The sequence below is a fragment of the Mustela putorius genome, unplaced genomic scaffold (assembly GCF_011764305.1).
Source record: "Mustela putorius furo isolate JIRA1106 unplaced genomic scaffold, ASM1176430v1.1 tig00000145_pilon_pilon_pilon, whole genome shotgun sequence".
Classification (NCBI taxonomy): Eukaryota; Metazoa; Chordata; class Mammalia; order Carnivora; family Mustelidae; genus Mustela; species Mustela putorius.
Genome location: NW_025421294.1, coordinates 34594390 through 34621570, shown reverse-complemented (window position 1 = coordinate 34621570; position 27181 = coordinate 34594390). Strand labels below are relative to the sequence as shown.

At 48.3% G+C, this 27181-nt stretch overlaps 3 protein-coding genes and 1 non-coding gene across 5 annotated transcripts; 3 read left to right on the top strand and 1 right to left on the bottom strand.

Moving 5' to 3' along the window:
• Positions 1-1911: 1911 nt before the first annotated feature.
• LOC123390884 lies at positions 1912-2017 on the top strand. The gene has a single exon (XR_006605472.1). It is a non-coding gene; the product is annotated as a U6 spliceosomal RNA (small nuclear RNA).
• Positions 2018-9035: 7018 nt separating this feature from the next.
• ARL10 (ADP ribosylation factor like GTPase 10) lies at positions 9036-18152 on the top strand. The gene is made up of 4 exons (XM_004737558.3): positions 9036-9333; positions 10004-10205; positions 13121-13296; positions 14646-18152. Exons 1-4 carry the CDS (start codon positions 9151-9153, stop codon positions 14817-14819), a joined length of 735 nt encoding a protein of 244 aa, XP_004737615.1. The 5' UTR covers positions 9036-9150; the 3' UTR covers positions 14820-18152.
• A 1732-nt stretch (positions 18153-19884) lies between these two features.
• Positions 19885-24577, bottom strand: NOP16 (NOP16 nucleolar protein). Of its 2 annotated transcripts, none has more exons than XM_013059567.2 (5): positions 24325-24577; positions 24126-24234; positions 22740-22825; positions 20879-20985; positions 19885-20317 (listed from the first exon to the last, which is right to left on the bottom strand). In XM_013059567.2, the coding sequence occupies exons 1-5, from the start codon at positions 24356-24358 to the stop codon at positions 20174-20176; spliced, it is 480 nt and encodes a 159-aa protein (XP_012915021.1). In that variant the 5' UTR covers positions 24359-24577; the 3' UTR covers positions 19885-20173. The 2 variants fall into 2 exon arrangements, with proteins under 2 accessions (XP_012915021.1, XP_004737613.1); XM_004737556.3 differs by having other exon boundaries at positions 22740-22809; positions 24325-24567.
• A 63-nt stretch (positions 24578-24640) lies between these two features.
• HIGD2A (HIG1 hypoxia inducible domain family member 2A) lies at positions 24641-25653 on the top strand. Its single transcript, XM_004737557.1, has 2 exons — positions 24641-24879; positions 25240-25653. The coding sequence occupies exons 1-2, from the start codon at positions 24726-24728 to the stop codon at positions 25404-25406; spliced, it is 321 nt and encodes a 106-aa protein (XP_004737614.1). The 5' UTR covers positions 24641-24725; the 3' UTR covers positions 25407-25653.
• The last annotated feature ends 1528 nt before the right edge of the window (positions 25654-27181 follow it).

The window sequence follows — 27181 nt, the reverse complement described above, 5'->3', positions numbered from 1 at the left end:
TTGTGTGTGTGTTAAGTGTTACTTTGGGAAAACAAAGTGTTACTTTGGGCATGGCACAGTGAGTTAAGCAGCCAAGTCTGGATTTGGATTGAGGTCGCGTTCTCAGGGTTGTGGATGGAACCTCCTATCTGTGCTGAGCGCAGAGTACGCTTGTCATTCTCCCTCTGTTCCTCCCACCCCCCTCGCTCACTCTCTCTCAAATAAATAAGTAAATAAAATCTTTTTTTAGAAAACAAAACCAAAAACCCCCCAAAATAAATAAATAAATAAAATGTTTTAAAAAATTAAAAATGTTACTTTTGTTAATCTGGAACTTTTAAAATATGCTATATTTTTTTACATTCTGCAGAAGTAAAGCTGTCCCCTTGCACTCCTCCATCAAGAGGATAGGCTACAAGTAACATTTCAGTCAAGGGGGAGAAACAGGACTTTGCACTCTTATATAAATGATAAGCATCAGCTTGGGATTTTTTTTTTTTTAAGATTTTATTTAATTATTTGACAGAGAGAGATCACAAGCAGGCAGAGAGGCAGGCAGAGAGAGATGAAGGGAAGCGGGCCCCCTGCTGAGCAGAGAGCCCCATGCGGGACTCAATCCCAGGACCCCGGGATCATGACCCGAGCCGAAGGCAGTGGCTTAACCCACTGAGCCACCCAGGCGCCCCTGGGATTTTTTTTTTTTTTAAGGATTTTATTTATTTATTTATTTATTTATTTATTTATTTAACAGAGAGAGATCCACACTGGATCTGCCAATGCATCTGTTTTTTTTTTTTTTTTTTTAAGATTTTATTTATTTGAAAGAGAGGGAACACAAGCAGGGGGAGTGGCCTCCTGCTGAGCAGGGAACCTGATTCGAGGCTGGATCCCAGGACCCTGGGACCATAACCAGAGAGCCAAAGGCAAACGCTCAGCGACTGAGCCACCCAGGCGCCCCGTGCCAAAGCATCTTACATACCTGTTTCATGGGGGAGGAGGCAGGTAGCAGGACTGAACCTGCCTGCCTGCCTTTCTCTGGACATCTGCCCTCCCTGGCCAGTCCAAGCCCTCAGAAAGGCCCACGCCTTAGACAGACTTGCCAACACTCTCAATGACCCATCAGCAGACAGGAACTTGTTTACTGAGAAAGAAGCAAGTGGGGCATTTGCATTTCTGGGGTTTCTAGACGGGGAGCTAGCTCCATCTGGAAGCCTGCCCTGCATATCATCACAGATGAGGCATTCCCATTGCCCACTCAGCAGCAGAGAAAACTAACACTCTCAAGGGGGACCTTGGCAAAGATACCTCAGCCAGGAAACGGCAGAGGTGAAATTCAAGCCCAGGGCTGAACACCCTGCTGATAGCTTGGCTGCCCGGTGTCCTTGGCCTCAGTTTCTCCACTTTTAATATCCCCGGGACAGGAGGGTTGAAGGCACCACCCACAGAGAAAAAAATTAGAAGTCACATCTCCCTCTAGTGGTGAGGGGGAGAGATTTCACTGAAGAGATTAATTAAAGGAAGTTATGTCAACTGTCAAGAAGGTCCTTAGAGGGCGCCTGGGTGGCTCAGTGGGTTAAGCTGCTGCCTTTGGCTCAGGTCATGATCTCAGGGTCCTGGGATCGAGTCCCACATCGGGCTCTCTGCTCAGCAGGGAGCCTGCTTCCTCCTCTCTCTCTGCCTGCCTCTCTGCCAGCTTGTGATCTCTGTCTGTCAAATAAATAAATAAAATCTTTAAAAAAAAAAAAAAAAGAAGGTCCTTAGAGAACAACTTCCCCAGCCTGGTATTATCACAGGTGGCACAACTAAGGTACAGAGGATAGAAGAACCAGGTCAATGTCACACAGTTAGCAGTTAATTAAATAGAAAAAGTGTTCTTGTGTCTTACTTAACGTCAGGCATGATGCTCAGAGCATGAGATCCACCGGGGAGGATATGCTCGCTTTGGCAGCACATATATTAAAATTGGAATGATACAGAAGAGATGAGCATGGCCCTGCACAAGGGATACACTGGGAAAGAAGACACTGCCCCTGCCTGTTATGAGCTGAATTGTGTCCTCCCAAAAGTCACATGTTGAAGTCTCAATGCCTGGTAACTCAGAACAGAACAGTATTTAGGGATAAAGTCTTTAAAGGGTAATTAAATTCAAATAAATCTGGGGGGCACCTGGGTGGCTCAGTCAGTTAAATGTCTGCCTTCAGCTCAGGTCATGATCCCAGGGTCCTGGGATCAAGCCCTGCATCAGGCTCCCTGCTCAGTGGGAGCCTGCTTCTCCCTCTCCCACTCCCCCTGCTTGTGTTCCCTTTCTCACTGTCTCTCTTTCCGTCAGATAAATAAAATCTGAAAATATGTATATAAAAAGTTGCTCAGCCTCACTCCAAAGGCGAAAAATCCAATAAACAAAGAAATTTGAGTTCATTTCTGTCAGATTTACAAAAGATTTTAAGTTTGATGATACTATATGTTGGCAAGAATATGGGGAAATACAGACTCAGTAGCTTCTTAAAATGGATTACAAATTAGGACAACCGTTCCGAAGAGCAAATTGGCAATCTTAACTTTGAAGATGCACAACAGAATGACAGCAATTCCACTCCTCAGGATACACTTTATTTTATTTAAAGACTTTTAGAAAAGATTTTACTTATTTATTAGAGAGACAGAGAGAACAAGTAGGGGAGGGGAAGAAGGAGGGGAGAACCAGACTCCCTGCTGAGCAGGGAGGCCAATACAGGGCTCGATCCCAGGACCCGGAGATCATGAGACAAAGGCAGATGCTTAACCAACTGAGCCACCCAGGCCTCCCTTCCCAGAAAATACTTTGGGAAAAGTTCTCACAAATATGCTCAAGGAGACGCCTATAACAACCTTCACTGCATCACTGCTCCTGAGAGCAAAAATATGGTCAGCCCAAACATTTCAATGACAAAAAAATAAAAAAGTAAACTGTGATATAGTCATGCAAGGGAATACTACATAACGTTAGAAACGAATGAACTAGATCTCCAGGTATCAACACGGTCAGTCTCAAAAACATTATGTTGTGTTAAACAAAGATAATAGTATGTTACCAGCAGAGGCCACTTTTTTTTTTTAAGATTTTATTTATGTATTTATTTACTTATTTATTTTGCAAGATTGAGAGCACGCAAGCTTGAGTGCTGGGTGGGGAGCACAGGGAGAGGGAGAGAATCTCAAGCAGACTCCACACTGAACACGGAGTATGGAGACCCACGTGGGGCCAATCCCACGATCCTGAGATCATGACCTGAGCTGAAATCAGGAGCCAGCCGCTCAAGTGACTGAGCCACCCAGGCACCCCTGCAGAGCTCACTTTAGGCAACAGGTTTGAGCAGTGGAAACATAAACAAGGCAAAAGGGCCCACAGTGACCACCAAGCTGAAACAGGCTCATCAAGCGACCCACCTCAAAATAACCATAGGCCCTAACTGACCAATTACAACCAGGCGCAGTTCCAGAGGTTACAAAAAAAGAGAAAATTCCATACAGTCCCTTACTTCTTAACCCCATCCTATAACTATAGCCCCACATGACCGCCTCTTGGCAGACAGTCTCTCCTTTGCTGTCCTGCCTTCTGCTCCCTTGTGGTATATTCAACTTTTCTCTCTTTGGTTCTGCCTTGGGTGTATTCTTTCACCGCCTGTGCCGGCCCCCATTCAATCAGAATATGCCACATTACCATTTACGTATATTATTAAGCCAAAAAACATTTTGATATGTATTAATAAAATAAAAGCATAAAAACATAATGGGAATGATACACATCAACTTGGAGATCACGATTATCTCTGAAGATAGGAATAGCATCTCATTTATGCTTGAAATTTTTTTAATAAAAAGTACAGCAAAAGGTTAATTCTCAAGTTTCGGTCAATACATGGGTATCTGAACATGTTTGTTTGACACATTTAATAATTTTAAAAACATTAAGAGCCGATTTTTAAAAAATTTATTACTTATTTGACAGACAGAGATCACAAGTAGGCAGAGAGGCAGGCAGAGAGAGAAGGAGGGAAGCAGGCTCACCGCTGAGCAGAGAGCCCAATGCGGGGCTTGATCCCAGGACTCTGGGATCATGACCTGAGCTGAAGGCAGAGGCTTTAACTCACTGAGCCACCCAGGTACCCCCATTAAGAGCTGATTAATTAAAATGATGAACAACTCAAGAGCTCATCTATGTGAAAATGAAACATCCTAAAATCCAACCGAGGACCCATGTGAGAGACTTCAAAGCCAATCCCTTGAGTTTTCCTTCTTTTTCAGAAGAAGAGTTTGATATAATGAGTGGACCTAGATTCCAGGGTCTGTATAGGGGGATACAACATATTAAGAGCATGGTTTTCAAGACACACAGACATATGTGTGTCATAGCTGCCTCATTTATTCATTAAATGGTCTTGGAGAAACCATCCCCTCTCTCAAGTTGGTTTTCTCTTTTATAAGATGGGGATAAGCTGACCAGAAGGCAGATAGCACAAACCAGCCCCAGATCCAGGGATACCTGAGAATCAAAGGGAAGCTGGCAGATCAGAGAGAGCAGCCCCGTGGCCATCAGCAAAAGGTTGGGCTTGGGTGTGGACAATGGCAACCCAGAGCCAAAGACAGAGCTCCAAGAAGGGAATCAGGCCCTGTTGGTTCTCGGACGGATAGACCCTTACTTCTTTCCTGCCTTGCAGTGGGCAGACCTTGGCCAGTCCTGTCATCGTTACCAAGGGCTGAAAAGGCAGTGGCTGGGTGGGGAAGTCAGTAACAAACTCCAGTGCAGTGAACTGGCCGGCACCTCAGCAGCCTCTCCCACCACTCCTCTTCCCTCTCCTACCAATCCTCTTCCCTCTCCCTGTACCCTAAGCACTAAGTTATGGCAATGGGCGTTAGTAAGAGATTTACCTGGGCCGTGAGGAACAAGGACTTTCTCCAGAGATGCAGGCGTCTGCTCAGCGCAGTACGAATTAGGGGTGCGGACTGTACCCCAGAGAGTCTCCTTCCCAACTCACCAGCAATACACTACACTTGGGCTATGCCACCTCCCCCAGGCACTTAGTCCTGGCCCCAAGGAAAGGAGCTCACAGGGGCAGATAAGAGATGTCTGAGGGGCACACACCCAATGAGAGAAAAGATGCCATACAGGACTACCTTATCCAAACACACCAGAGTTAATGGACTTGGCAGGACAACGAATGAAAATAAGCATTTAAAATATCACTCTAAAAAAGAAGAGAGAGGATTTTGGAAAGATGAAGGGGGAGACAAGAAATCATAAGGAACCAACTACAGAACCAGACACTAAAAATGTTATAGATGAAATAAAGCCCTGAAAGCCTGGGGTGAATAGCAGAGTGTGTATAGCCAAGGACCAAATAAACAAGTGGAAGACCAGGTTCAGAAAATTCCCTAAAAGGCATGACAAAGGTATAAATAACTGAAAAGCAAAAGGTTAAGCCAGTGTTCTGTGAAGCTGGCTATCCCTGAATAGCATGGCACATGATCTAACCAGGGGACACCGTGGTCAGGGACCCACTCCTGCACCTCTCACTGTAAAGCAGTTCCCCTCGTTGGATGCTATGTTGTTTGTGACTGCACCCCGTGGATGGGGCATACTTGATTCCCCAGATAGTGATGAGAAAAGAAGGAAGGAAGGAAGGGGGGAGGGAGGGAGGCAGGCAGGAAGGAAGGAAGGAAGGAATTACAAAAGGGTTGAACACAAATATACCCTGGACTTTAGGAATGACAGTACCCATGGAAGCAAATGGCACCAGGATTCCAGCTCTGCTTTCTGACTTTGCCTTTCCTGCTCTATCTCAGCCTCTTTGACCTCAAGCCTTCTTCTTTAAATGCGGGGAAAATGGTTACCTATAGCTGGTAAGTTTTACTTCTTAATCCACCCAAGACAGATGGATCTCAAGATGCTGGGTACCACATTTAAGAATCCCATGGAACAGTCTCCTTGGTTCAGCTTGATCTAATTATTACTGACTAATTATTCATGCCAAGTGTCATATAAACATAGCAGGTTTTCAGGATGCCTGGGTAGCTTAGTTGGTTGGGCCACTGCCTTCAGCTCAGGTCATGATCCCAGCATCCTGGGATCGAGTCCCGCATCGGGCTCCTTGCTTGGCAGAGAGCCTGCTTCTCTCTCTGCCTCTGTCAGCTTGTGCACTTGTGCGTGCTCTCTCTCTCTCTGATAAATAAATAAAAATCTTTTAAAAAGCCAAAATCATGGCAGGTTTTCAGTTAATTCAATCATTAGGAAAACTATTCTCAGAAGATGAAGACAGACAAATGTTTGCACAGCAGTACATTTTATACCAGAACAAAGCCTAATGTACAGTTGATGTCTAGTTGGTTAAATGTCAGTTCCCTGCTGCCCTTCTTGCTCCTGTCATCAGAGACTTGTAGTACTTATCCTGGTGGAGGTGGGAAGCCACTGAGGAATTTTAACCTGAAAATGACATTGCCAGGTTTTCTTTTGTAAAGATGGCTGTGTAGCAATATGGAAGTTGGACTGTATAAGTAAAGTTGGCAATAGTTATCTTCACAGTTTAATCTTTTTATTTTTTTAAAAGATTTTATTTATTTACTTGACAGAGAGAGACACAACGAGAGAGGGAACACAAGCAAGGGGAGTGGGAGAGGGAGAAGCAGGCTTCCTGCCAAACCCAATGTGGGGCTTAATCCCAGGACCCTGGGATCATGACCTGAGCTCAAGACAGAAGCTTAACGACTGAGCTACACAGGCACCCCATTTAATCTTTTTTTTTTAAAGATATATTTATTTATTTGACAGAGAGAAACCATAAGAAGGGGGAGCAGCAGGCAGAGGGAGAGGGAGAGCACATGGAGCTCGAGCCCAGGACCCTGGGATCATGACCTGAGCTGAAGGCAGATGCTTAACCAACTGAGCCATTCAGGCGCCTCTATAATTTAATCTTTAATTGTAGAATATCCAGATCGGGTCATGACTGAAGAGGAATTAGCATCACCCAGAGATGGATATATTGACAGATGGGACTTTGTCTTCTCTTTTTTCAGAAGGTAAAGAGTGACTATTTTTCTAATGGATATTGCATCATGGAATGGGGAAACACAAAGTTAAAAATGGATATAAGAGTAAAACTGGATGCAAAGGAGTCGACTGTGCTGGCCACATGCCTGTTTAATCACAGCTCCATTCCTCACCCTTCACCTGCTCTGCTCTGCATGACAGGGGGCTAAGTCCTGACAATTCCATTTCCAGAGTTTCCTTGCCAAATGGTCCAGTTAGTTTCAGCTAATGGCAGCCAATGCCAGGCAAAAGGAGATTGAAAGGGATTGGTTAGAGAGGAGGGAAAAGATTCAAGAAAAGAATGTGTCATAGAAGCCAAGGGAGGAGAACATGCAATTGATTCAATTCTCCAAATGTGTTAAGTGTGAACTCTGGGCCTCATTCTTTTTTTTTTTTTTTTTTTTTTAAAGATTTTATTTATTTATTTGACAGAGAGAGATCACAAGTAGACAGAGAGGCAGGCAGAGAGAGAGAGGGAAGCAGGCTCCCCGCTGAGCAGAGAGCCCGATGCGGGCCTCGATCCCAGGACCCCGAGATCATGACCTGAGCCGAAGGCAGCGGCTTAACCCACTGAGCCACCCAGGCGCCCTCTGGGCCTCATTCTTATACTGAACACATCAGACCCCCAAGAAGACAAAGGCCTGGTCTGTCATCTTCAAGTGGAAGGACAGACATCTTCAGGCAGAGACTGTGACCACCCAGGGTGACTGCTGAATTCCAGGAATTCCAGCTGAGAGACAAGGGGATGATCACCCACTGTGTGTCAAGAGGCAGGAAAGGTAAGGTAATTCCAAATTAGACCTCCAGGAGCCTTTAGCGCTCAAGGGATTAAGGTTCTCTCTTTTGAAACAACATAAAACTTACCAAGACTAAATCCAAGACTAAATCCCTTAATTTTTTTTTTTTTTAAATTTTCCGACCACAAAGTTTCGGATATTCACTAGTGCTAATTTTTCTCCTTGGGAACCTCGCACTCTTGTCTCACCAGGAAGGTGATCCCTCAAGGAATGAGCTGGCACCCTGGCCAGGTTTTGAATGGCATCTCTGCTAAGATTTAACAGTGTTAAATATTACAAGGTCAAGCAAAATAAGAACTAAGATGTTACCAACGGATTTAACAGGGTAGCATTTGTTAGAGACCGGGTGAGAGCAGTTTCCCTGGGTGGGTTGGGTGAAGAATAGGAAATGAACATTATCCGAAGTAGCACTGCAATGAAAAGGAAAGGTAGTACCAGTGAGGGAGGACAGTTTCCTGAAACAAAAGAGATCTGAGCATTATCCGCAAATGACCAGAAAAGAACCCAGAGTCCCTCCTGGTCATCAAGATGGTTTGGGTTTGCTTACAATAAAAACACCTATCCATTCTGTAGTCCCTCATCTAGCCCTCCTTTGAAGGACCCCAGACTGTTTCTCCTGCTACACCTGGAAACCTTGGCAGCCACTGAAGTCAAGTAGGCAATGAGATCTAAACACTGACCCCTAATCCTACCTGCTTCATTAGCATGCCCAGGATCCCAAGAGAGCAGAACTCCTGGGGTCTGAGAAGCAGCCCAGAGAGGGTAGAGTCCTAAAAGTCAGGGACCCGGGTTCCAGTTCCGTCTCTGCCACTCCATAACCTGACACCCTATAGCCGTGTGACTTGCCTCAACTTGATCCCCGAAGTCTTGAGATGCCCAGGAAACATCGCTTGGGGTTTGAGTGCCGGTTACACCAATGCACTACGGTGCGAACTGGGCCTCCGCTTTCCATTCTAGGAAACACCGTTTTACGGAGTAACCGAGAACATTGGTCAGCTAACCACTAGGTATACAGCAAGTGCTCGGGAGGTGCCAACATCACCGACTCCCGTCCTGCCCAGGTACATCCTTTAGCTCTCCGCGGCACGTAGCAGTGGGAGTGGGACGTGCCAGCGCTCGGGTCAGCGCCCCCCACTCCAACAGCCCTGGCGCGAGCCGCCAGTCGCGACCGCAGTGGTGCATTGTGGGGCTTGTAGTGTGGGGCTGGGGTTGGGTGGGTGGGCGCGGCCGCCGCAGTCGCAGCGGGGCCATCTTCGGCGGGCCGGCTGGTTCGGCCTGTGCAGCCCGCACCCGTGCCCCTCGCCCTGTCCGATGGCTCCGCGGCCGCTGAGCCCCTTGGTGCTGGCGCTGGGCGGCGCCGCGGCCGTGCTGGGCTCCGTACTCTTCATCCTCTGGAAGGCCTACTTCAGGCGCGGACGCGAGCGGCGCTGGGACCGGGGCGAGGCCTGGTGGGGCGCGGAGACTGCCCGCCTCCCTGAGTGGGACGAGTGGGACGTGAGTGCCGGGCGAGGGTCTGGGCCTCCGCGTGTGCGGCTGAGGGGTGTGATGCCCGGCGAGGGCAGAAGCGCCTAGGTCGGGGCTCGGCGCCTCAGACCCTGGCGAAAGGGCGCGCAGTGGTAGCCGGGCCGTCGTGAGTCCCACAACCTAGTGATGGGTGGGCACTTCGGAGGGTGTGCGGCACCGCCCTGCGCGGCCTCGGGACCCGGGCCTCCTCGTGGGCGCCGGAGCCCCGAGGGCGCGGCCCCGGAGCTCAGTCGAGCCCGCGCCCGGTCCAGCCCGCGCTCGCCCGGCGCCTGCGCAGTGCGCACAGCCCGCGGCCCAGGGCATGTCGGGAGAGGCTGCCTCCCCCTTCCCCGGCGTGGGGCGGGGATGCGAGTTTATCCCCTTCTGTGTCCCCGGAGAGCCTGGGACGTAGGGACTCTCAGTCTGAGGAGGCTGAGGTTTCGCGAGGGGAAGAAATTTCACCGAGGTCACTCGGGAGAAGCCAGAAGAACGGGGTTTGGGATTCAGGACTCCGAAGGCAGCGCTGGTCCCACTGCACCCGGCCTTGCCTTCCTGCCAGTTGACCGGTGGAGGGCGGGGATGGGTGCTTTGGTGTCTTAGGTCTTCCATTGGGAAGGGTCCGGCAGGAGGGTGCCGGCCGCAACCTGACCTGTGCCCACAGCCTGAAGACGAGGAGGACGAAGAGCCAGCGCTGGAGGAGTTGGAGCAGCGTGAGGTGCTGGTGCTGGGGCTGGACGGCTCGGGGAAGAGCACGTTCCTACGGGTGCTGTCCGGAAAGCCACCGCTGGAAGGCCACATCCCCACCTGGGGCTTCAACTCTGTGAGGCTGCCCACCAAGGACTTCGAGGTGGACCTGTTAGAGAGTGAGCAGACCCCCCACACACACACACGCCGTCTCCCCCATCACCTCAGTTGGACCCAAGCCGGGTCTTTGCTTGGGTGTGTCTCCAGCATGTATATCTCACAGGACACATCCATGTATGATATTCTTTCCCTGCCTCTCTGGGGCACAGGATACAGTCCACGCTCTGTATTCTGACCATGATGGGCCATTCATGATTGGGCAATTCCAGCCTGGTCACTGCCTGTCCCTCACCCCAACTGAAGCTCACATGCCTAACACTGAGATTCCAAAAGCTAAAGTTTCCAAACATCTGCCAGGCATTACTTAATAAAACCCTCCCAACAACTCCACAAAAAACTGGAAACAGTTATTACCCTTGTTACATGCATGAGGAAAGGGAGGCCCAGCAAGTTAAATAAAATCCTGGCTCACCCAGCTTGCCAGATGGATAATGCAGACTCTGGCTGGAGGCTCTGGGTTTTCAGCAGCATGCTGCTACATTGCTTGTTTCTGAAAGGTACTTGCTGTTTTCTTTCTTCTGTCTGTGCTTGCAGTCTTCCCTCAGTCTGGAAAGCCTTTCTTCCCTTCAAAAACTGCTATACCTCTTTTCAGGATTTAGATCAGAGGCACATGGGTGGTTCGGTTCACAGAGCATTGACTTGATCTCACGGTCATGAGTTCAAGGTCTGCATTGGATGTGGAGCCTACTAAAAAATAAAACAATAAAGAATCTTCAAAAAAAAAAAAAGATTTAGATCAAACATGATATCCTTATGAAGCCTTATCTGATTCCCAGGCTAGGTTAAGGGCTCTTCCTCTGAGCTGGCATTTGCCGCATACCAGCCTGTGTCCCTGACGAGGCTTCTGGGGCACAGATGAGTCTGATCCAGCTTTGGTCCCGAGCGCCCAGCCTCAAGCAAGTAACTGGGAGAGCTTGTTGAGTGAGTGATCAGAAAGGGTCTGGGCCGCCCCTGTCCTCAGTGTTAGGCTTCTTGGGATTCTAGGAGAGGTTGGCAGAGGGGCTATTCAGAAGACAGCAGTACTTGGCCACCTGTGTCCAGCTGCAGACTGGGTGTGAGAGAGTAGTGGACTTCCTGCCAACCAAAGGGCTCAGACCATAAAGACTAGGTGGGTTTAGTTAAGCAGCAGCTTGTGGGATCAGACTCTGAGGGCCTGGCTATATCTTTCCTCCCTGCTTGTGGTAAACGTTGATATTCACCTGGAATATGGTCCTTTAAACAAGGTTTTACTGGTCTCCCTTTCTTGTGTCAGGGATGCAGAAGGGTCAAGTGGTATTCTGCACTTGACTCCCACTCTGGCAGAGATAGTACCCCCCAAACCTAGGAGAAGGGGGTTGGTGTTTTCATGTTACCCAAGAGTCTAAGGTTCAATAGAGTCACTCCTGGATTCTAACCCAGATCTCCCATTCAAGCCTTGGAACTCTCCCTTCCCATGACACTTACTTGGCTATAGTCTACAGTGCCTGGCCTGGAGGCCACCCAAGCATGAGCCCTTTGTTGATCTTTGATGACTCTTCCCTTCCTCGCCCCCCACTTCCTATATCCTATCCATTTGATTAGCTAGTTCTTTCAGCTTTATTTTCCAATAGACTTTGCATCTCTCCACTTCTCCCCACTTCCACCACTGCCTGCTTGGTCCAAGCCACCATCATCTCAGTACTATAATTGCCTCCTTGCGGGTCTTCCTGCTTTCACTTTGTCCCCTACTGTCAACCAGCAGTATATTTCAGAAACCCATGTCACTGTTGCATAAAACCTTTAAGGGGTTCCCCCACAGTTTCACTGTAGCCTGACAGCCCTCATGTGGTCAAGCCCTGGCCAGCTTTGTTAGCTGTGGCTTCTTCCCCTCTCCCTCTGGCACTGCCTTGGCCACCCTGGCTGCCTTCTGTTTCAGACACATTGAGCTTGCTCTTCACTCTGCTTGTAATGCTTTCCTCTGCCTCTTCCCTTAGCTAGCTCCTTCTCGTTATCCCAGACTCCGCTCACATGCTGCCTCCTCAGGGAGACCTTCCCAGACTGCCCAATCCAAAGCCACCCCAAGCCATTTTCACTTTTTCTTTTTTATTTCCTTTCTGAAATGTGCTTATGTGCTATTGCTGTGTCTGTCTTGGTTACAGAGGGAGCTCCTTGAGAGCAGGGCCCTGTCTGCCTTGCTCACCTCTGTATCCCCAGCACCCAGATCAGTGCTTGGCACCTAGTAAGCACTCAGTAAATATTTGTTGAGTGCCTGCTATGTGCCAGGCATTGTGCTGAGGGCTTTGGGGGGATCCAGATGTAAATAGCTCTAACTCTCAAAGAGCACAGAGTCCTCAAGTGTTAGAAGTATATCCAGAAACTCTAGGATGCAATGTGGCTAATGGGGACTGTGCAGAGGGAAAAGAAGGCAACCCAGGTTGGGGGTACTATGTGGGCAGCCATGTGGTGGTAGGACTGAGTATGCTGTTTTCAAGGAAAGAAAATGGGGTGACCAGACTGAACATGAAACACTGAATGGGGAATGGTTATGTATAGGCTGGGCATGGAGTCTTGGCTTCTGACCACGCCATTACTGTCTGGGAGAGAAAGCTAGGAACTGGCAGAAAGCAGCTCAGGAAAAAGAACCAGAGAGTACAATTTAATGGGCACCTTGTATGCTAGTCTGTGAAAGGCGCATTGCGTGTGGTACCTTTGGGTTTTCCTGCAACCTGTTAGTAGGTAAGTTCAGTGAGGAGAACGCTGCTACTCGAAGGTAGTGAGTTGCCTAGGAAGCCCCAGCTATTAGAGCCAGAGCTAAACCAGACTGGCTCCAGAACCTGTGGTCTTCCTTGCCCCTGGTTGGTGGAGCCTTGGGAAGCTGTAAATGGGGTGGTATGGGGCTATATATAGAGAGCTGGGGCCCAGGGAGGCTCTGAGCTGGCCCCTGGCCTCTCCTCAGTCGGCGGCAGCCAGAACCTACGCTTCTACTGGAAAGAGTTTGTGAATGAAGTAGACGTGCTGGTGTTCATGGTGGACTCAGCTGACCGGTTGCGGCTGCCCTGGGCCCGGCAGGAACTGCACAAGCTGCTGGACAAGGACCCTGACCTACCTGTCGTCGTGGTGGCCAACAAGCAGGTGAGGATAATGGGAGGGAAGCTGGCTTAGACCAGTTGGGCTTGATCCACTGATCCCTGGGCAGGGGCAGGGAGCACAGGAGAGAGATTCAGGCCCAGGCCTGTGATCTGGAGCACTCGGGTGAGATACTGTCCCCAACTCTTCTACCTCTGCTTTTTCCTCATCCCTGATCCTCATTCTCTGTCTGCCTTCCTCCTCGCCTCCCTGTCACCCACTATCCTGAAGAAATGAGAAAAATACTAAGCATCCACTATATATAAGGTATGGTTTTGAATGACATTTCACATTATGCTTCTAATTGATCCTACAGGATCCATTTTACAGATTGGAAATCTGAAGCTCAGAGAGGTTCTGTAATCTCCCCAAGGTTATACACCTTGAAAATAGTGGAATTGCAATGTCTAACTCCAAAACTTGTGCCTTTTCCACTCTGCCATGTCCTTGTGACTTCCAGCTCTAGATCAAAGACCTAAGCTAGGAAGTGATAAGTGGAACATATTCCAATAACAATAACAAATAACATTTATAAGTGTGCTTACAGTGTGCCAGGCTAAGCACCTGACCGTCATGACTTCGCTTAAATCCTATAAAACCCCATGATAGGCCTTATTATTATCCTCAGTGCCCAAAGTTAAAACTGGTATGTGGCAAAACCAGGATCTTCCTCAAAGATTCTGCTCTTAACCATGCTCTACTTTTCTTGGGCCTTTGGCCCAGCCACCCTCAGCATCACAGACTGAAGGTGCCACTCTCAATACATGCCAGGTAAAACTTAGCAACAGTACAGAGTTCTGTCGTTTTTTTTTGTGGCCTGGCCCACGTTCCTGAGAGCTGTGGCATTTGTTTCCAACCTGACTTGGAAAGAAGCTATACATCTTTGATCCCAGTTTCTCCTGCCTATCAGGATATCCTTGACAAGCACTTACAAGCATGTAACCATATGTCCTGGTCTGCCTGGGATGGCCCTCATTTATGGCTGTTGTTCTGGTATAATTATTAATAGTGTCCACTTTAAGTCTCAGAAGTACCCTAGTTTGGATGATGAATTACATCATCATTCTACTTATAAACTATAATTATGAGGATAACTCCAAGTGCCTCTCAGCAATGCCTGGCTTATAGGAAGAGCTATTTCTCACCGCAGTGGCTAATGGTAGTATGAAAAGAGGTTGGTACGAAGGAAAGTCGGAGATGAGAGAATTTAGACCAAGAGGCCCAGAGGCCACTTCTGGGAACTTAGGCCCCAGTGTTTCCCAGGATAGCCAAAGAACAGTTTTTCTCATGGATGACAGTGTGGGTGCTGGGAAACTGTGAGCTCTGTTCCAACCGGCTTCTCCGTCTCATCCCAGGACCTGAGTGAGTCCATGAGTATGGTGGAGCTACAGCAGGAGCTGGGCCTGCGGGCTATCGATAGCCAGCGGGAGGTGTTCCTCTTGGCAGCCAGCATCGCCCCTGCAGGACCCGGCTTTGAAAACCCTGGCACCGTGCATATCTGGAGACTGCTCTTGGAGCTTCTCTCCTAGGCCGGCTATCACCAGCTTGCCACCCAACCCTGAAGACCCTAGTCCTGCCACTCCTCCTGTCTACTGCCAGTGTGGGCCTGAGGCAGGAGCCATGTAGCAGGACTGCCCTTCTCTCCACCCACCCTCCAGAGCAGGGCCTGGGCAAGGCCAGGAACCGCACAGAAGCCTTCCAACGGTGAGGTGGCCATGAGGCTGAAGTGGGGAGGCGGCTGAGGCAGATAGTGGAAGAACATAGTGTCTGGCTCACTCCAGGCTGGAAGTGGATCAGGCTTTCACCGCTGAAGGCACCTCCTTCTCTGATGCGTACAGTAAGGTGCTCAGTGGGCTTGGTTCTCCTCTCTGCAGGTCCCAGTGACTGAGAATCGGGACAGTGTCAGAAGTACTCCCAGTCTAAAACCGTTCCCTCCTGGTAACCTCATGCCCATCACGCAGGCAGGTTCTGGGCAGCACACAGTGAGCCTTGGCTCTAGGGCCCACAATGTCCTGCAGCCCCAGCTCCGCCGGACTGGCTTGAGGCCTTGTGCTATCTCTGCCTCTCTGGCCCTGTGACCATCAATTTTAAAGAGATGGCTTCCTTGGTTTTTACTCACTTGGAGATAGATTTTCCAGCCATGAAGATAAGAAGAGCTGGGATGAACCTGGAGACAAGGAGTTCTCTGAAACCTTCCTGCTTCTGTAAGCTAAGGCCTGCCTGCCAGACTACAACATCAAGTGGTGTTCAGCCCTGAGCAGAGACACGGAGGGCTTTCCTCCCCCTCATCTGGGGACAGAAACTGCTGCTCTGTGCCAGTGCCTGTGTTTACAGAAGTCTGGGGAAGGAGCCTGTGTCCCTGGGGAGAAGACCGTCACCTGAAGCTCGGTGTTGGCCTCAGAACTGCATTCTAATTATTTATTTATTTATACAAGGAACAGACCAAAGTCTCAGGTTCTGTTTCTAGGTGCTGTTATCAAAGCCCCAGATGACTGCCACGGAAAAATTTGTGTCTTTGAGGAAAACAGCTGGAATTGTGAGACGTGTGATAACCTGCACTTGTCAGTGGAAACAAAGCTCTAGCTTTCCCCCAACATTTACAGCTATAATCGGCATCCCCCTTTACGGTGACCCACATGAACTTAAAACTCTGCCACTTGGCCCAGTATGTCAGAAGGACACAACCCCCTCCCGTGTAGCTGGTAGTCACAAGCTACAGAAAGGATATTTCAATCATGTAAATCCAAGTAAACAAAAATGGGAATTAGCAGATCAGCCAACAGGATACCTGAGGCTTTGGGTACCTCAGTCTTTCTGGACCTGCTGATTCCCTAGCCAAAAGTTGGACAGAATTTCTATTCTCTCCAGTGCACACTCACAGTTTATTTATATGCTGACACTTTAGTGGAGGCCAAGGACGGAGACTTTTGTCTGCGCTGAGTAATCAGTAGCCACAGATGGGATTTTTTTTTTTAGCAGAGATAGCCAACTCAGTTTGCTTTTTAATTGAGAATAGAGATGATGTGCCTTCATTTCACTTGACATTGACTCAGCGTGCCTCAGTTCCATGCTGTGGCCTACACAAGAGGCAGCACAGGGAGGAAGGTGGGATGGACGCTCTAGAAGTCCAGAAGTGTGACGAGTTACAGTGGCCTGCTATGCTCTTGGGCTGTGGGTGTATGACAGAATCACTGTCCTTTGAAATTCTAATTAACTTTCTGCAGAAAAAAGATTTGTCTGCTTTTATCTTAAATATTTAAGGAATGACTTGACTTTTAGAGTACCCTTTGAACTTTTGCCGACAGCTTTTCATTTTGACATTTAAAGAATGTGAAACTTTATGTCTTTGTTCTATAAACTTCACCTTGTTCTCCAGTGCTTGACATTTACCTCTGGAACCAGCATCGTTGTAGGGGACCCTTTTCTAATTAAGATCTCTCTTTGGTCTAATGAGTATCGTTATGTAATACAGTTTTCAAAGTCTGCAGTGAGGGGAGTGAACTTGAATAGGTATATCCACGAGTGACCTCTGAAGACCACTCCCAGAACACAAACCACTGAGGGGGCCTGAAGGTCCAGAGTACCACCCTGATGCTTGTGCAGAAAATAGATGTTCTCTTGACCCGTGGGTGTGCCTCATCACATTTGTGGCTGACTGTTACACTCCTCTGGTGGGACTGCTGGCCTGTCGTCCAGGCAGAGTGTCAACACTGCTCAACCGCTCTGGTTTCTGCCAGGACTGGGCAAAGTGGAGAACGGGCCTCTCATGAATAGCCGAGTGCCTGGCCTGTGCTGCTCTTACCCAGTTGCTCCTGAATGTGACTTTCTGATTCACCAGCCCAGATCACCTGCTCCTGGAAACCAGCCATTATCTGTGGAGTTCATCTCAAAGTGAGTTTTCTGAGCTAGCCTGGGTGACACTGCTCCCCCAAGACTGCCCCAACACTGTAGCTCCCAGCCTGCTTGAACATGGGATATGGGTCAAATGTCAGCCCCTCTCCTTTTCTAAGGAAGGCAACTGGAAGGCAGGCTCTGGATCTGACTGAGCAGGTGGGCATTCCACATCAAAAGGAAGCTTCTGCTTTTGCCTGCCTGTTGAGCCGATGCCTGATCATTCACCCTGGCACCAACGGCTTCTGATCTTAAGAATTAATGCAATGTGGCTTCTGATTTTCCATCCTCTCACCTGCTGCCAACCCTCTGAGAGGCTGACTTGGCCCAAAGCTTGGTCATGTGAATGGTCTAAGCAAGAAGGCTCCAAGACCACCACCTTGACTGGCTGCTTATTCACAGGAGCCTCTTCTGGTACCTCTTGCCCTGACACACTGGTATCCAGCCGTAAGGACGGGGGTCGATGGTGAAATCAGCCTGTCACAGCGCTCCCCTCCCTCCACAGAGGTGCTGATGAAAATCTGAGGACTCTTGCCTGTCTGTGTGGATGAAACGCTAGATTGCAAAACCTGTCTATGGAAAACATTTTGTTCTTAAGCTTGCTTAATAGCAACTGCCAGCACTTTGAACTAGCTGCTGAAACTCACCTGTGGTATTCATCCTGGTGCACCTGCCCACATCTCAGGCCTGGAATAGTCTGAGCATCTTCCTGTCACATTTGTTGGCTCACACATCTTCAGTCGTTTCTAGTAGCTGTGCAAAGAAAACCAGCTTTTCCTCATTTGCTGCCTCTGCGAGGTGGGCCCACGAGGTACATAAAGAGAATTCCCATCAAAGATCTGGAAGTGAAGAGGCCTTGCTGTCACACCCCAAGCCCTGTGAACCCAGACCCACAGGGTTGCCAAGGACAAATTGCATTAAGGGAGACCCAATGGCTGTTTGAGACACACAATAAATGCCAAAAATTCAAATATGGTTTCACTTGAATTCTGATTTTGAGGAGTATATCCTGGGTGCTCATAGTTCCAATGAGGGGCAGGTATGGGGGATGGTCCCAGAAGTTTCAGTAACACGATCATTTGTATCTGTACCTGGCGGCCATTTCTTGGGAGTTCTAGCTGATGGGGCCAGAAGTCAGAATGGAGCGTTCCCCCTGCACCTGCCTTGGGCTCAGCTCCGGATGCCCAGGGAAGATTCATGCACTCAAGCGCAGTCGGCCAGGGGATGTCAAGCTGATTAAAAAGCAGTTGTAACTGGTATGTATTGCTACAGGAAGGCTGGGGCATAGGGAAGACGGGACACTTAACATAGCATAAGGATGGGGGATAGTGGCAGAAAAGGCTTTCCAAAACTGGCACCTGAATTGGGTAAACAAACAAAGGGACAGCTGTCAAAGGCCTGAATTTGGAATACCATGGAGGATGTTATAAGGCCAAATAAAAGCCCTCATGAGTGGGATGCCTGGCTCGCTCAGTCTGTAGGTACAGCATGTAATTCTTTATCTCAAGGTCATGAGTTCAAGCCCCAAATTGGGCATGGAACATACTTGAAATACAGAATCCCCTACCTGGAGACTAGATTCCAAAGCCTGTGTGCACACTGCTACAAGGGCCAGTTCACTGCTGGGGGCTAAGCCAGCATAGGAGGGCTTTCTGGGGCCCCGTTTCCAGCCTGCCCTGATAGCATGGGACAGATAGGCTGCCTTCAGGGGCTCATGGAGAGGATATAGCAGGTGAAAACCCAGGCTTAGCGCTTGTACTGACTTGACTTCAGACCTTACGCTGGCCTCTCAAGCCTGTTTCCTTACCTGTAAAATGGTGAAGCCAGACACCCTGCAGGACTTTATGTGAATTGATCTGCATAAAAACACCAACAAATCTTTTTAAAGAGGAATAAGGAGAACCAGATTTGAGGTGCCCTTCTAGGCGAAACATTAGGAATGAGAGGGTTTTTTTTTTTTTGTAAAGGTTTTATTTATTTGACACAGAGAGATCACAAGTAGGCAGAGGCAGGCAGAGAGAGAGGAGGAAGCAGGCTCCCTGCTGAGCAGAGAGCCTGATGCAGGGCTCGATCCCAAAACCCTGGGACCATGACCTGAGCCAAAGGCAGAGGCCCAACCCACTGAGCCACCCAGACACCCCAATGAGAGGGGTTTTGTACTACAATAGCTCAAGATAAAGTATCAAAAGCAGAAAATGCCCAGTGCCCACCCCACAGTGCCTGTGATCCTGTTGTGTGTCATCACCTCACATAGCCAAATTAGGCAGGCCTACCCCAGAGAAGGGCCACACAGTGTATACCCAGTACCTGGCGGACAGATGCTATTCAGCAGTCCACCAGTCTCAGTGGACTTGGGGGCCTCAGGTTCCTTTCAGAGCAAGCAATCTCAAGACGAGTAGTGAAGGCCAGTCATAAGAAGGCAGCAATCCAGCTACTTCCCCTCTGGCCCTTGAGCCAATCTACTGAGACATACCTCCTAAGCAGCCCAAGGTTAGCAGCAGGCTTATGTAGAAGGCTTAATCCTGTGCAGGAAACCAAGAAGAGCAATGCAACCGGAACAGAGGACAAGAGGAGGGAGGCCACACCTAAGAGGGGAGGACGACTGTGGCACATTAAGGGCTGGATGGCCTCTCTGCCCTGCCGAGTGGATTTTCACAGGGACAGTCCCAGAGCTTGGTTGGGAAGGGAACACACAACCACCAGAAAAGTAAAATAGTCTTTTTATTATATACAGGCTATACGTAAACCACCCACCCACTCTGAAAACAGTAGGTTCTGGCTTTTCTCAGGGCACTCAGAAGCTTCTTGGAGACCATTCCTTCCCTTCAGAAAGGGGAGCATGAGTGTGTGCATGCATGTGCATGTGTATGTAACCTGATTCCATGAGGTTTGACCAGCCTCATCTAGCCACATGCCCCTCCTTGCCTTAAACCCTGGCTTTGAGCTTCTCTGGTCCAGGAGGAGACCTCAGCCTAGGGCAGGCATAAGCCAATCATTCAACCTCCATCTTGTTCTTCTGCAAAGAATCAATGAAGGTTTGCCACTCCGCTGGGTAAAAACGCTTATAGACGTTGATCTTATTCCGAATCTGTTTCGGGGTATCTTGGTAGTAATTCTTCTCATCCCGGGCCATAGCCTAAGAAGGGAGAAGCCACTTGAGGAGGGCTGGACAGGCAAAGTTTCAAATCCTAGTACTGCTTGAGCTGGGCTGGGCAAGCCACTTAGTGTCCCTGAAGTCCACGTTCCTCACCTCAAAAACCATGGTGTATGTGGGGAAATGGATGCAAATGCCCTTGGGAACAAGGCAGGCTGCGGCCAGATATGAATGGCTAATGCTCCATCCATAGCTCACTGATCCCATCTGGGCACCAGAATCCAGTGCAGCCAGATCTTCCAATTTTTAAGAGAAGTCAAAAATAGTACCTTTAATTCAAAAACTCTCATAATTAAAATGGCACCTAGTTCAAGTTCTTTAAAAATACCATGCAAATAAAACTACATGTCTGAGTGGAATAAACCACAGGCCAATCAGTCAGTTCTGGCTACAAGCATCTGTCCATGAGATCAATTTCCTAAAGTCTCTCTTTCCTTCGTTTGCACTCAGTCTCAGGCAAGAGATAAGATCAGACCCCAAATGGTCCAGGGCACCTTCCTAACAGACCTAAGTGGTTCTTCCTGCCAGGCCTGAACCACTCACCTTATAGTCCTCCCCATGATTCTCCACCATGTAGCGCACATAGTCAATGAGGTCTCGAGACAGCGTGTTTCCTTTCTTTTCTGGAAGGCTGGCTTCTGCCTCCAGGTCTAGGGTGAGAGAAACCAGGACACAGAAAATGACGTTTTGCCTCCCGTACTTTTTAAGTTGCCCAATCACCCTTTCACCCATCCCAAACCAAGGCCATCAGATGGGCTTTGCCTCTCCAGCCCCAAATTCAGTGCTCTTCAGCCCCTGGGATTCCAGGCCCTGCCTATGACACAATCATCTATCACTATGGCAACTACCTAAAAGGTAAGTCATCTCTCTTGGGTCTCAGCTGGGTAAAGGGCAGGGACCAAATTAATAATCTCTACTTAGTACTGGGTCCTGGGTACAAAGGTGAAGACACATTGCATACCACAAGTTGTGCCTTCACTGTTAAAATAGCTAGGCAGGAGCATCCGGGTGGCTTAATCAGTTAGACATCCGACTCTTGGTTTCAGCTCAGGTCATGATCTTATGGGTCGTGAGACTGAGCCCCATGTGGGAATCCATGCTGACCATGGAGTCTGCTTGTCCTTTTCCCTCTACTTCTCTCTCCACTCTCACTCTCTCCCTTACTCCCTGGAATAAATAAAATCTTTAAAACTAACTAATTAGGGCGCCTGGGTGGCTCAGTGGGTTAAGCCACTGCCTTTGGCCCGGGTCATGATCCCAGGGCCCTGGGATTGAGTCCCGCATCGGGCTCTCTGCTCAGCAGGGAGCCTGCTTCCCTCTCTCTCTCTGCCTGCCTCTCCGTCTACTTGTGATCGCTCTCTGTCAAATAAATAAAATCTTTAAAAAAAATAAAAAAATAAAATTAAATTAAATTAACTAATTAAATTAAATAGGTAGGCAAATACTCCCCATTTCTCAAGTAGGAGAAAAACAGCTCAGGGAAACAAGGTGGTCAAATGTTATCCAGGGGTTAAGTGCTTATAGTCAAAATTATCTTTGACTTGGTTGCCAGAGGCAGGGGTGGGAGGGAGGCAGGGAAATGGGGAGTTGTTTAATGTGTAGAGTTCCATTTCTGAAGATGAAAAAATTCTGAAGATCTAATGTATGACAACATAAACATACTTAACACTACTGAGCTATATAATTAAAAATGATTAAGATGGTAAACTTGATAAGTTTTCTACCACAATTTAAAAAAATTCTTTAAAGAATGAGAAGTAAAAAAATAAAATAAAAAGAAGTAAAAAGTTTAGAAATTTGACAGAAAATACACCTAATTTTATTCATGCAATCCTTTGCAGTAATTCTTACGAGAATTCTTATGAGAATCACTGATAGGAACTCAAGAAATTCTCTATCAAATGCCTGGCCATTTAAAACCCTTTTAAGGAGAACCGTTAACATCTTGGACAGGTAAGAGGAAGATGAGTGGAGAATTTCAGAGTATTCCTGCTTCCCTGTAGAATTTACTCTGTTTTAATATTCAGTCTCTATAGCATTAATAAATATGAAACTGATTTGTAACTGAAAAGACTAAATAAGATGGTGGAATCTATAAAAATCTGTTCATCCTTAAATTCATGACAAGCTGAACATATGTCTGAGACACTGGTTTCTTTTCTATCCTCTTGGGCACCTGGCTGCATCCTCCCTGAACATTTCTGACCTCACTTCACATGTTTGAGTTTATTAAGTAGACTAAAAATATCCAGTCAGAGACAGTCTTAACTTTGTGAGCCCTGGACCAGCTCCCTTCTTCCCTCCGAATCTCAGTTTTTCCATCTGTAAAATGAAGACATCTGAGGGCCCTTTCTGGCCCTGACTGTGCGGAAAGGTGAACTAGAGGAATGTGGACAGCACCCACCGTTTAGCACATAGGGCTTCCGCACAAGCTCCTTAGGCCTCTCCTCTATGTCTACCTCCATGGCCTTCACCTGCAGAGAACACAGCCTGTGAGACCAGTAGACAAAGGAAGAATCTTAGAGAGGGAAAATTCTAGAGGCTCCTGCCCATCCCAACACAACTGATTATCCATAAGAATCCCGACACATACTCAGGCAGGAACAGATGACGGAGACAACCAGTGCCCTGGAGGCCTTATGGTTTCTAAAAGGGACTCAAGGAAGCAAGTCATCTTTCTGTGCCTATCTAAAAAATGGGCATAATGCTACCTCACCTCATGTGTGCTAATCAAATGAAACAATGCCCTTGAAAGCTCTTTATAATTTACAATGAAAAGATAGCAGATATCTTCTCTATGAAGAGAAGCAATTTGACAGTGCTTGGCTATAGCTTCACATTTGATCAAGAAACAGTACTGCCATTTTCCTCTGGCATGAAGGGATAAGAAGAAATTTATCTACAAGCAATGGCACAGGGTGCCTAGCTGGTTCAGTCCGTTAAGCATCTGCCTTCAGCTTATGTCATGATCTCAGGGTCCCGGGATAGAGCCCCATGTCAGGATCCCTATGCAGCAGGGAGTCTGCCTCTTCCTCTGCCCTTCCCGTGCTCCACTCTCAGCTTGCTAATAAATAAATAAAATCTTTAAAAAGTATTCAAATAAATAAATAAATAAATAACAATGGGACAAATCCAATCAGCAAGTCCATTCATTAGGTTAACTATTGAGCACTAGTCACATTCTAACCACCACTGGACAAGACACAAGGTCCTTGTCCCCAAGAAGATTATGTTGAGGGAAAGAGGCACATGCAATAAACAAATACATATATAAAACACCATCAAGTATTTACAAGTGCTACGAGTTAAAGCTGGGAATAAATTACTGGGTAAAAGAGTTCTATTTTTTTTAAGTGTGGTGCAGAAAAAGACTTATTTGGGAGAAACTAAGGAAGCCTCAGACCAAGGATATTAGATGACTGGGGGAAGGTGTAAGAGTAAGTAAAAATCCCAAACTCTGGGGAGTCCTTAGTAGGAGAGTGAAGGGCAGAAAAAGATAAATCCTGAGACATACCATTGGGATCCCAAGGGACCCAAACAAGCTCATTTCGGAGGGATAAAGAAAATGAGTGGAGAAGAAAAGAGGGGAGCTCCAACCCAGGTCCAATGTGTGCTGGGAAATAGGAGGAGGTAGTAAAGAGTTCTTCAACCACAGTCAGTGCAAGCTGCCGGAGCTGGCAAACCCAGGAAAGGCGTAGTAAGCGTGGCAATGCACAGGAAGAAGTTCTTAAACTCAGCTAAGTATGGAAGCAAACAGGGATGAAGGGCGAGGACCCTGCCACGTCAGTACCTTTCTCTTACGGAGGGGAACCGCCTTGTTGGGGTCCATAGCCAACCCCATCTCGGCCAGGTTCTGCCGCACGGATTTGGCGTGGTCCCAGGCATGTCGGATGTGGGAGCTACAGGCAAAGAGAGAGAGATCGCGGAACCGTCATCTCGCCGGCCGTCCTAGCCGAGGTCCCCTGCCTTCCAAACCCCGGTCCCCTCACCATTCGATCCGTGGCGCTGCTTTCCGTCGAGCATTCCGGTTCAGCCGCTTCCGGTTAACATTGTAACCGAACTTCTGTCTCCTGGTCTTCCCCTTGGCTTTGGGCATTTCCTTGACCACCGAACCGACAACTAGAACTGGATGCCTCTCACACGCAGCGCCTCGTGTCTCCGACTACTTCCTGTGGATGCTCGCAAGGGTTTGCGGGCTTCTTCGGGAAATGTAGTCCATCCTATAGAGACCTCATGCATCTTACTATAATGACTACGACTCCCAGAATGCAACGAGCGGTTGGCGTCTGCGTACAAGCTCAGCAAAGCCCTTTCGCCCCTCCCCCTCAATGACTTCATCAGAAGGCGGAGCTTAGCGTTCGCATTTTTTCCCAAAGCAGCTTCCCGAGACATGGCGGCTCCTGGTCCTGTGACTCCGGGGCCACCCTTTGAACCAGCACAGCCGCCAGTCATTGAGGGCTTTAGCCCCAGTATCTACCGCACTCAAGAAAGCTTCAAGGAAAAATTTATTCGCAAGACCCGCGAGAACCCAATGGTACCCATAGGTAAGCAGGTGTCATAGGAACTGTAGACGGAGAGGATAGTGATGTCTGAGGGAATGAATTAGGTGAGGACCGGGAGTGCCAAGGGGGAAGGGAGTGAGAGCGGACCACAGTTGTGGCGCCGAGGCCGGGGGGGTGAGAGGTGATCCTGATTGGAGCAGGAGTTGGGCGGGATTGGGGCCCTGAGATAGGGCGAGCGCTGTAACTGGGAGGACCCTTCCTCCGCCAGACCCTCCCACTAGGCCCCCTCTGCCTCCGCCGTTACTCAAGAGCTCTGGACTCCGAGTACTGGAGGCCCACGGCGGGGAGGGGCCTCCAGGGCCGGAACGTGCTACTCCCCCACTTACTTTGTCCCCTCCTCAGGCTGCCTGGGCACGGCGGCCGCCCTCACCTACGGCCTCTACTGCTTCCACCGGGGTCAGAGCCGGCGCTCTCAGCTCATGATGCGCACTCGGATCGCTGCCCAGGGCTTCACGGTCGCAGCCATCTTGCTGGGTCTGGCTGCATCTGCTATGAGGTCTCGATCCTGAGTCCGAGACCTGGCCTTGAACGTTACACGGAGATCATTCCCGGCCCCAGGAGCAACCACCGGCCCCGCTACCTGACTTATTCCTTCGTCTCCCCTGACAAGGCCCCTATCAGCGGGCGAGGAAGTGGCCAATTGTGTAACTGACAGGTGTTTTTTCGGGAATCTCGGATTCGTTTGTTTGGGTGTTGCATACTTGTATTTGTGCCTCACTCTCTTCACTTCCTACTTAATAAACTGATCCACTTGTAGTTTGGTGAATTCATTCTCAATCTAGCACCCCCAGGGTTTTTGGTCTTTGGTTTTAGGAGATTGTCTAAAGACTATAGGGGCCCTTAGAAATCTTGCAGTCTAATGATTACCAAACTTTTCTGGTAACAATCACCTGGGGGAACTTGTTAAAGTCCGATATTCGGTAGAGTGATGCTATTTGAAAAAAACAACAACAACAACTGATCTTTCCAACAATCTTCAGACCTTCAACTGGAAACCCTTCCTTCAGTTGAGGCTGGCCATGGCCCTGCCCCAGGCAGGGAGGTTCTGCCCTCCACTTTGCTTCTGCTCCTCACCCCACTCCCACCTCCTGAGAGCATCTAGACTCCACTGATGTAGACTACCCCCACTTGGTTCTTGATGCATCTTAAAGAACAGGAAACTGAGCCTCAGAGAAGGCAGCATGGTGGAGTGGTAAGAGTGTAGTCACAAAGCTTGCCATTGTTCCGTGTATCTAGTGTTTTAGGATTAAGGAAGAAAAGGGGCTGGAGACCTTGAGTGAACTCTACAAGAGGCAACTTGTGAGTTTCTCATTCATGCAAAGTCTCAAGTATTCTTGGACTGTGGTCAGATCTAAAGTCTGATTCGGTGGGACCCAGTTTCCTTCCATGTATGACTCCATTCAGTTTCAACACCAGCTGCAAGCTGCCAGAAAGGAAAGAGGAAGTAAGGAAGACACACTTTGGGGGCCCCCTAACACCCTCTAGCTTTCTAAGTGGAGAAGTGTATGAGTAGGGGCCCACTAAGTTTCTTGTTCTCATCATGGTCTCTCAGTTGCAAGGCAGAGATTATAAATGTGAAGCAGTACATTTTGGTGATGGATTCAAGAATTAGATAGGAAGGGGTGAGGACTATGGCACCTCTAAAGAGGAAGGCCATTATTTTTAGCTGTTGGTGCTATTGTGTTCCCCTAAAAAAGATATGTTGAAGTCCTAACCCAGTATCTCAGAATGTGATCTTATTTGGAAATAGGGTCTTTACAGTGATAATTAAGTTAGAATGAGGTCATTAAGGTAGGCCTTAATCCATTCTGGCTGGCTTCCTTATAAAAAGGGGAAATTTAGGGGCACCTGGGTGGCTTAGTGGGTTTAAGCCTCTACCTTTGGCTCAGGTCATGATCCCAGGGTCCTGGGATCGAGCCTGCATCGGGCTCTCTGCTCGGCGGGGAGCCTGCTTCCCTCTCTCTCTCTCTTGCCTGCCTCTCTGCCTACTTGTGGTCTCTGTCTGTCAAATAAGTAAAAATCTTTTTAAAAAATAAATAAATAAAAAGAGGAAATTTAGACACAAAGATAGACTGCATAGATGATATGAAGATCAACTCGGGATTGTAGTGATGCACAAGTCGAAGAATGCCTGAGGCTGCCAGAAGCTTGGAGAGAAGCCTGTACAACAGATCCTTCCCTAGTGCCTTCAGATGGAATGTGGCCCTGCTGACACTTTGATTTTGGACTTCAGACCTCTAGAACAGTGAGACAATAAATTTCTGTTGTTCTGTGCCAGACACTG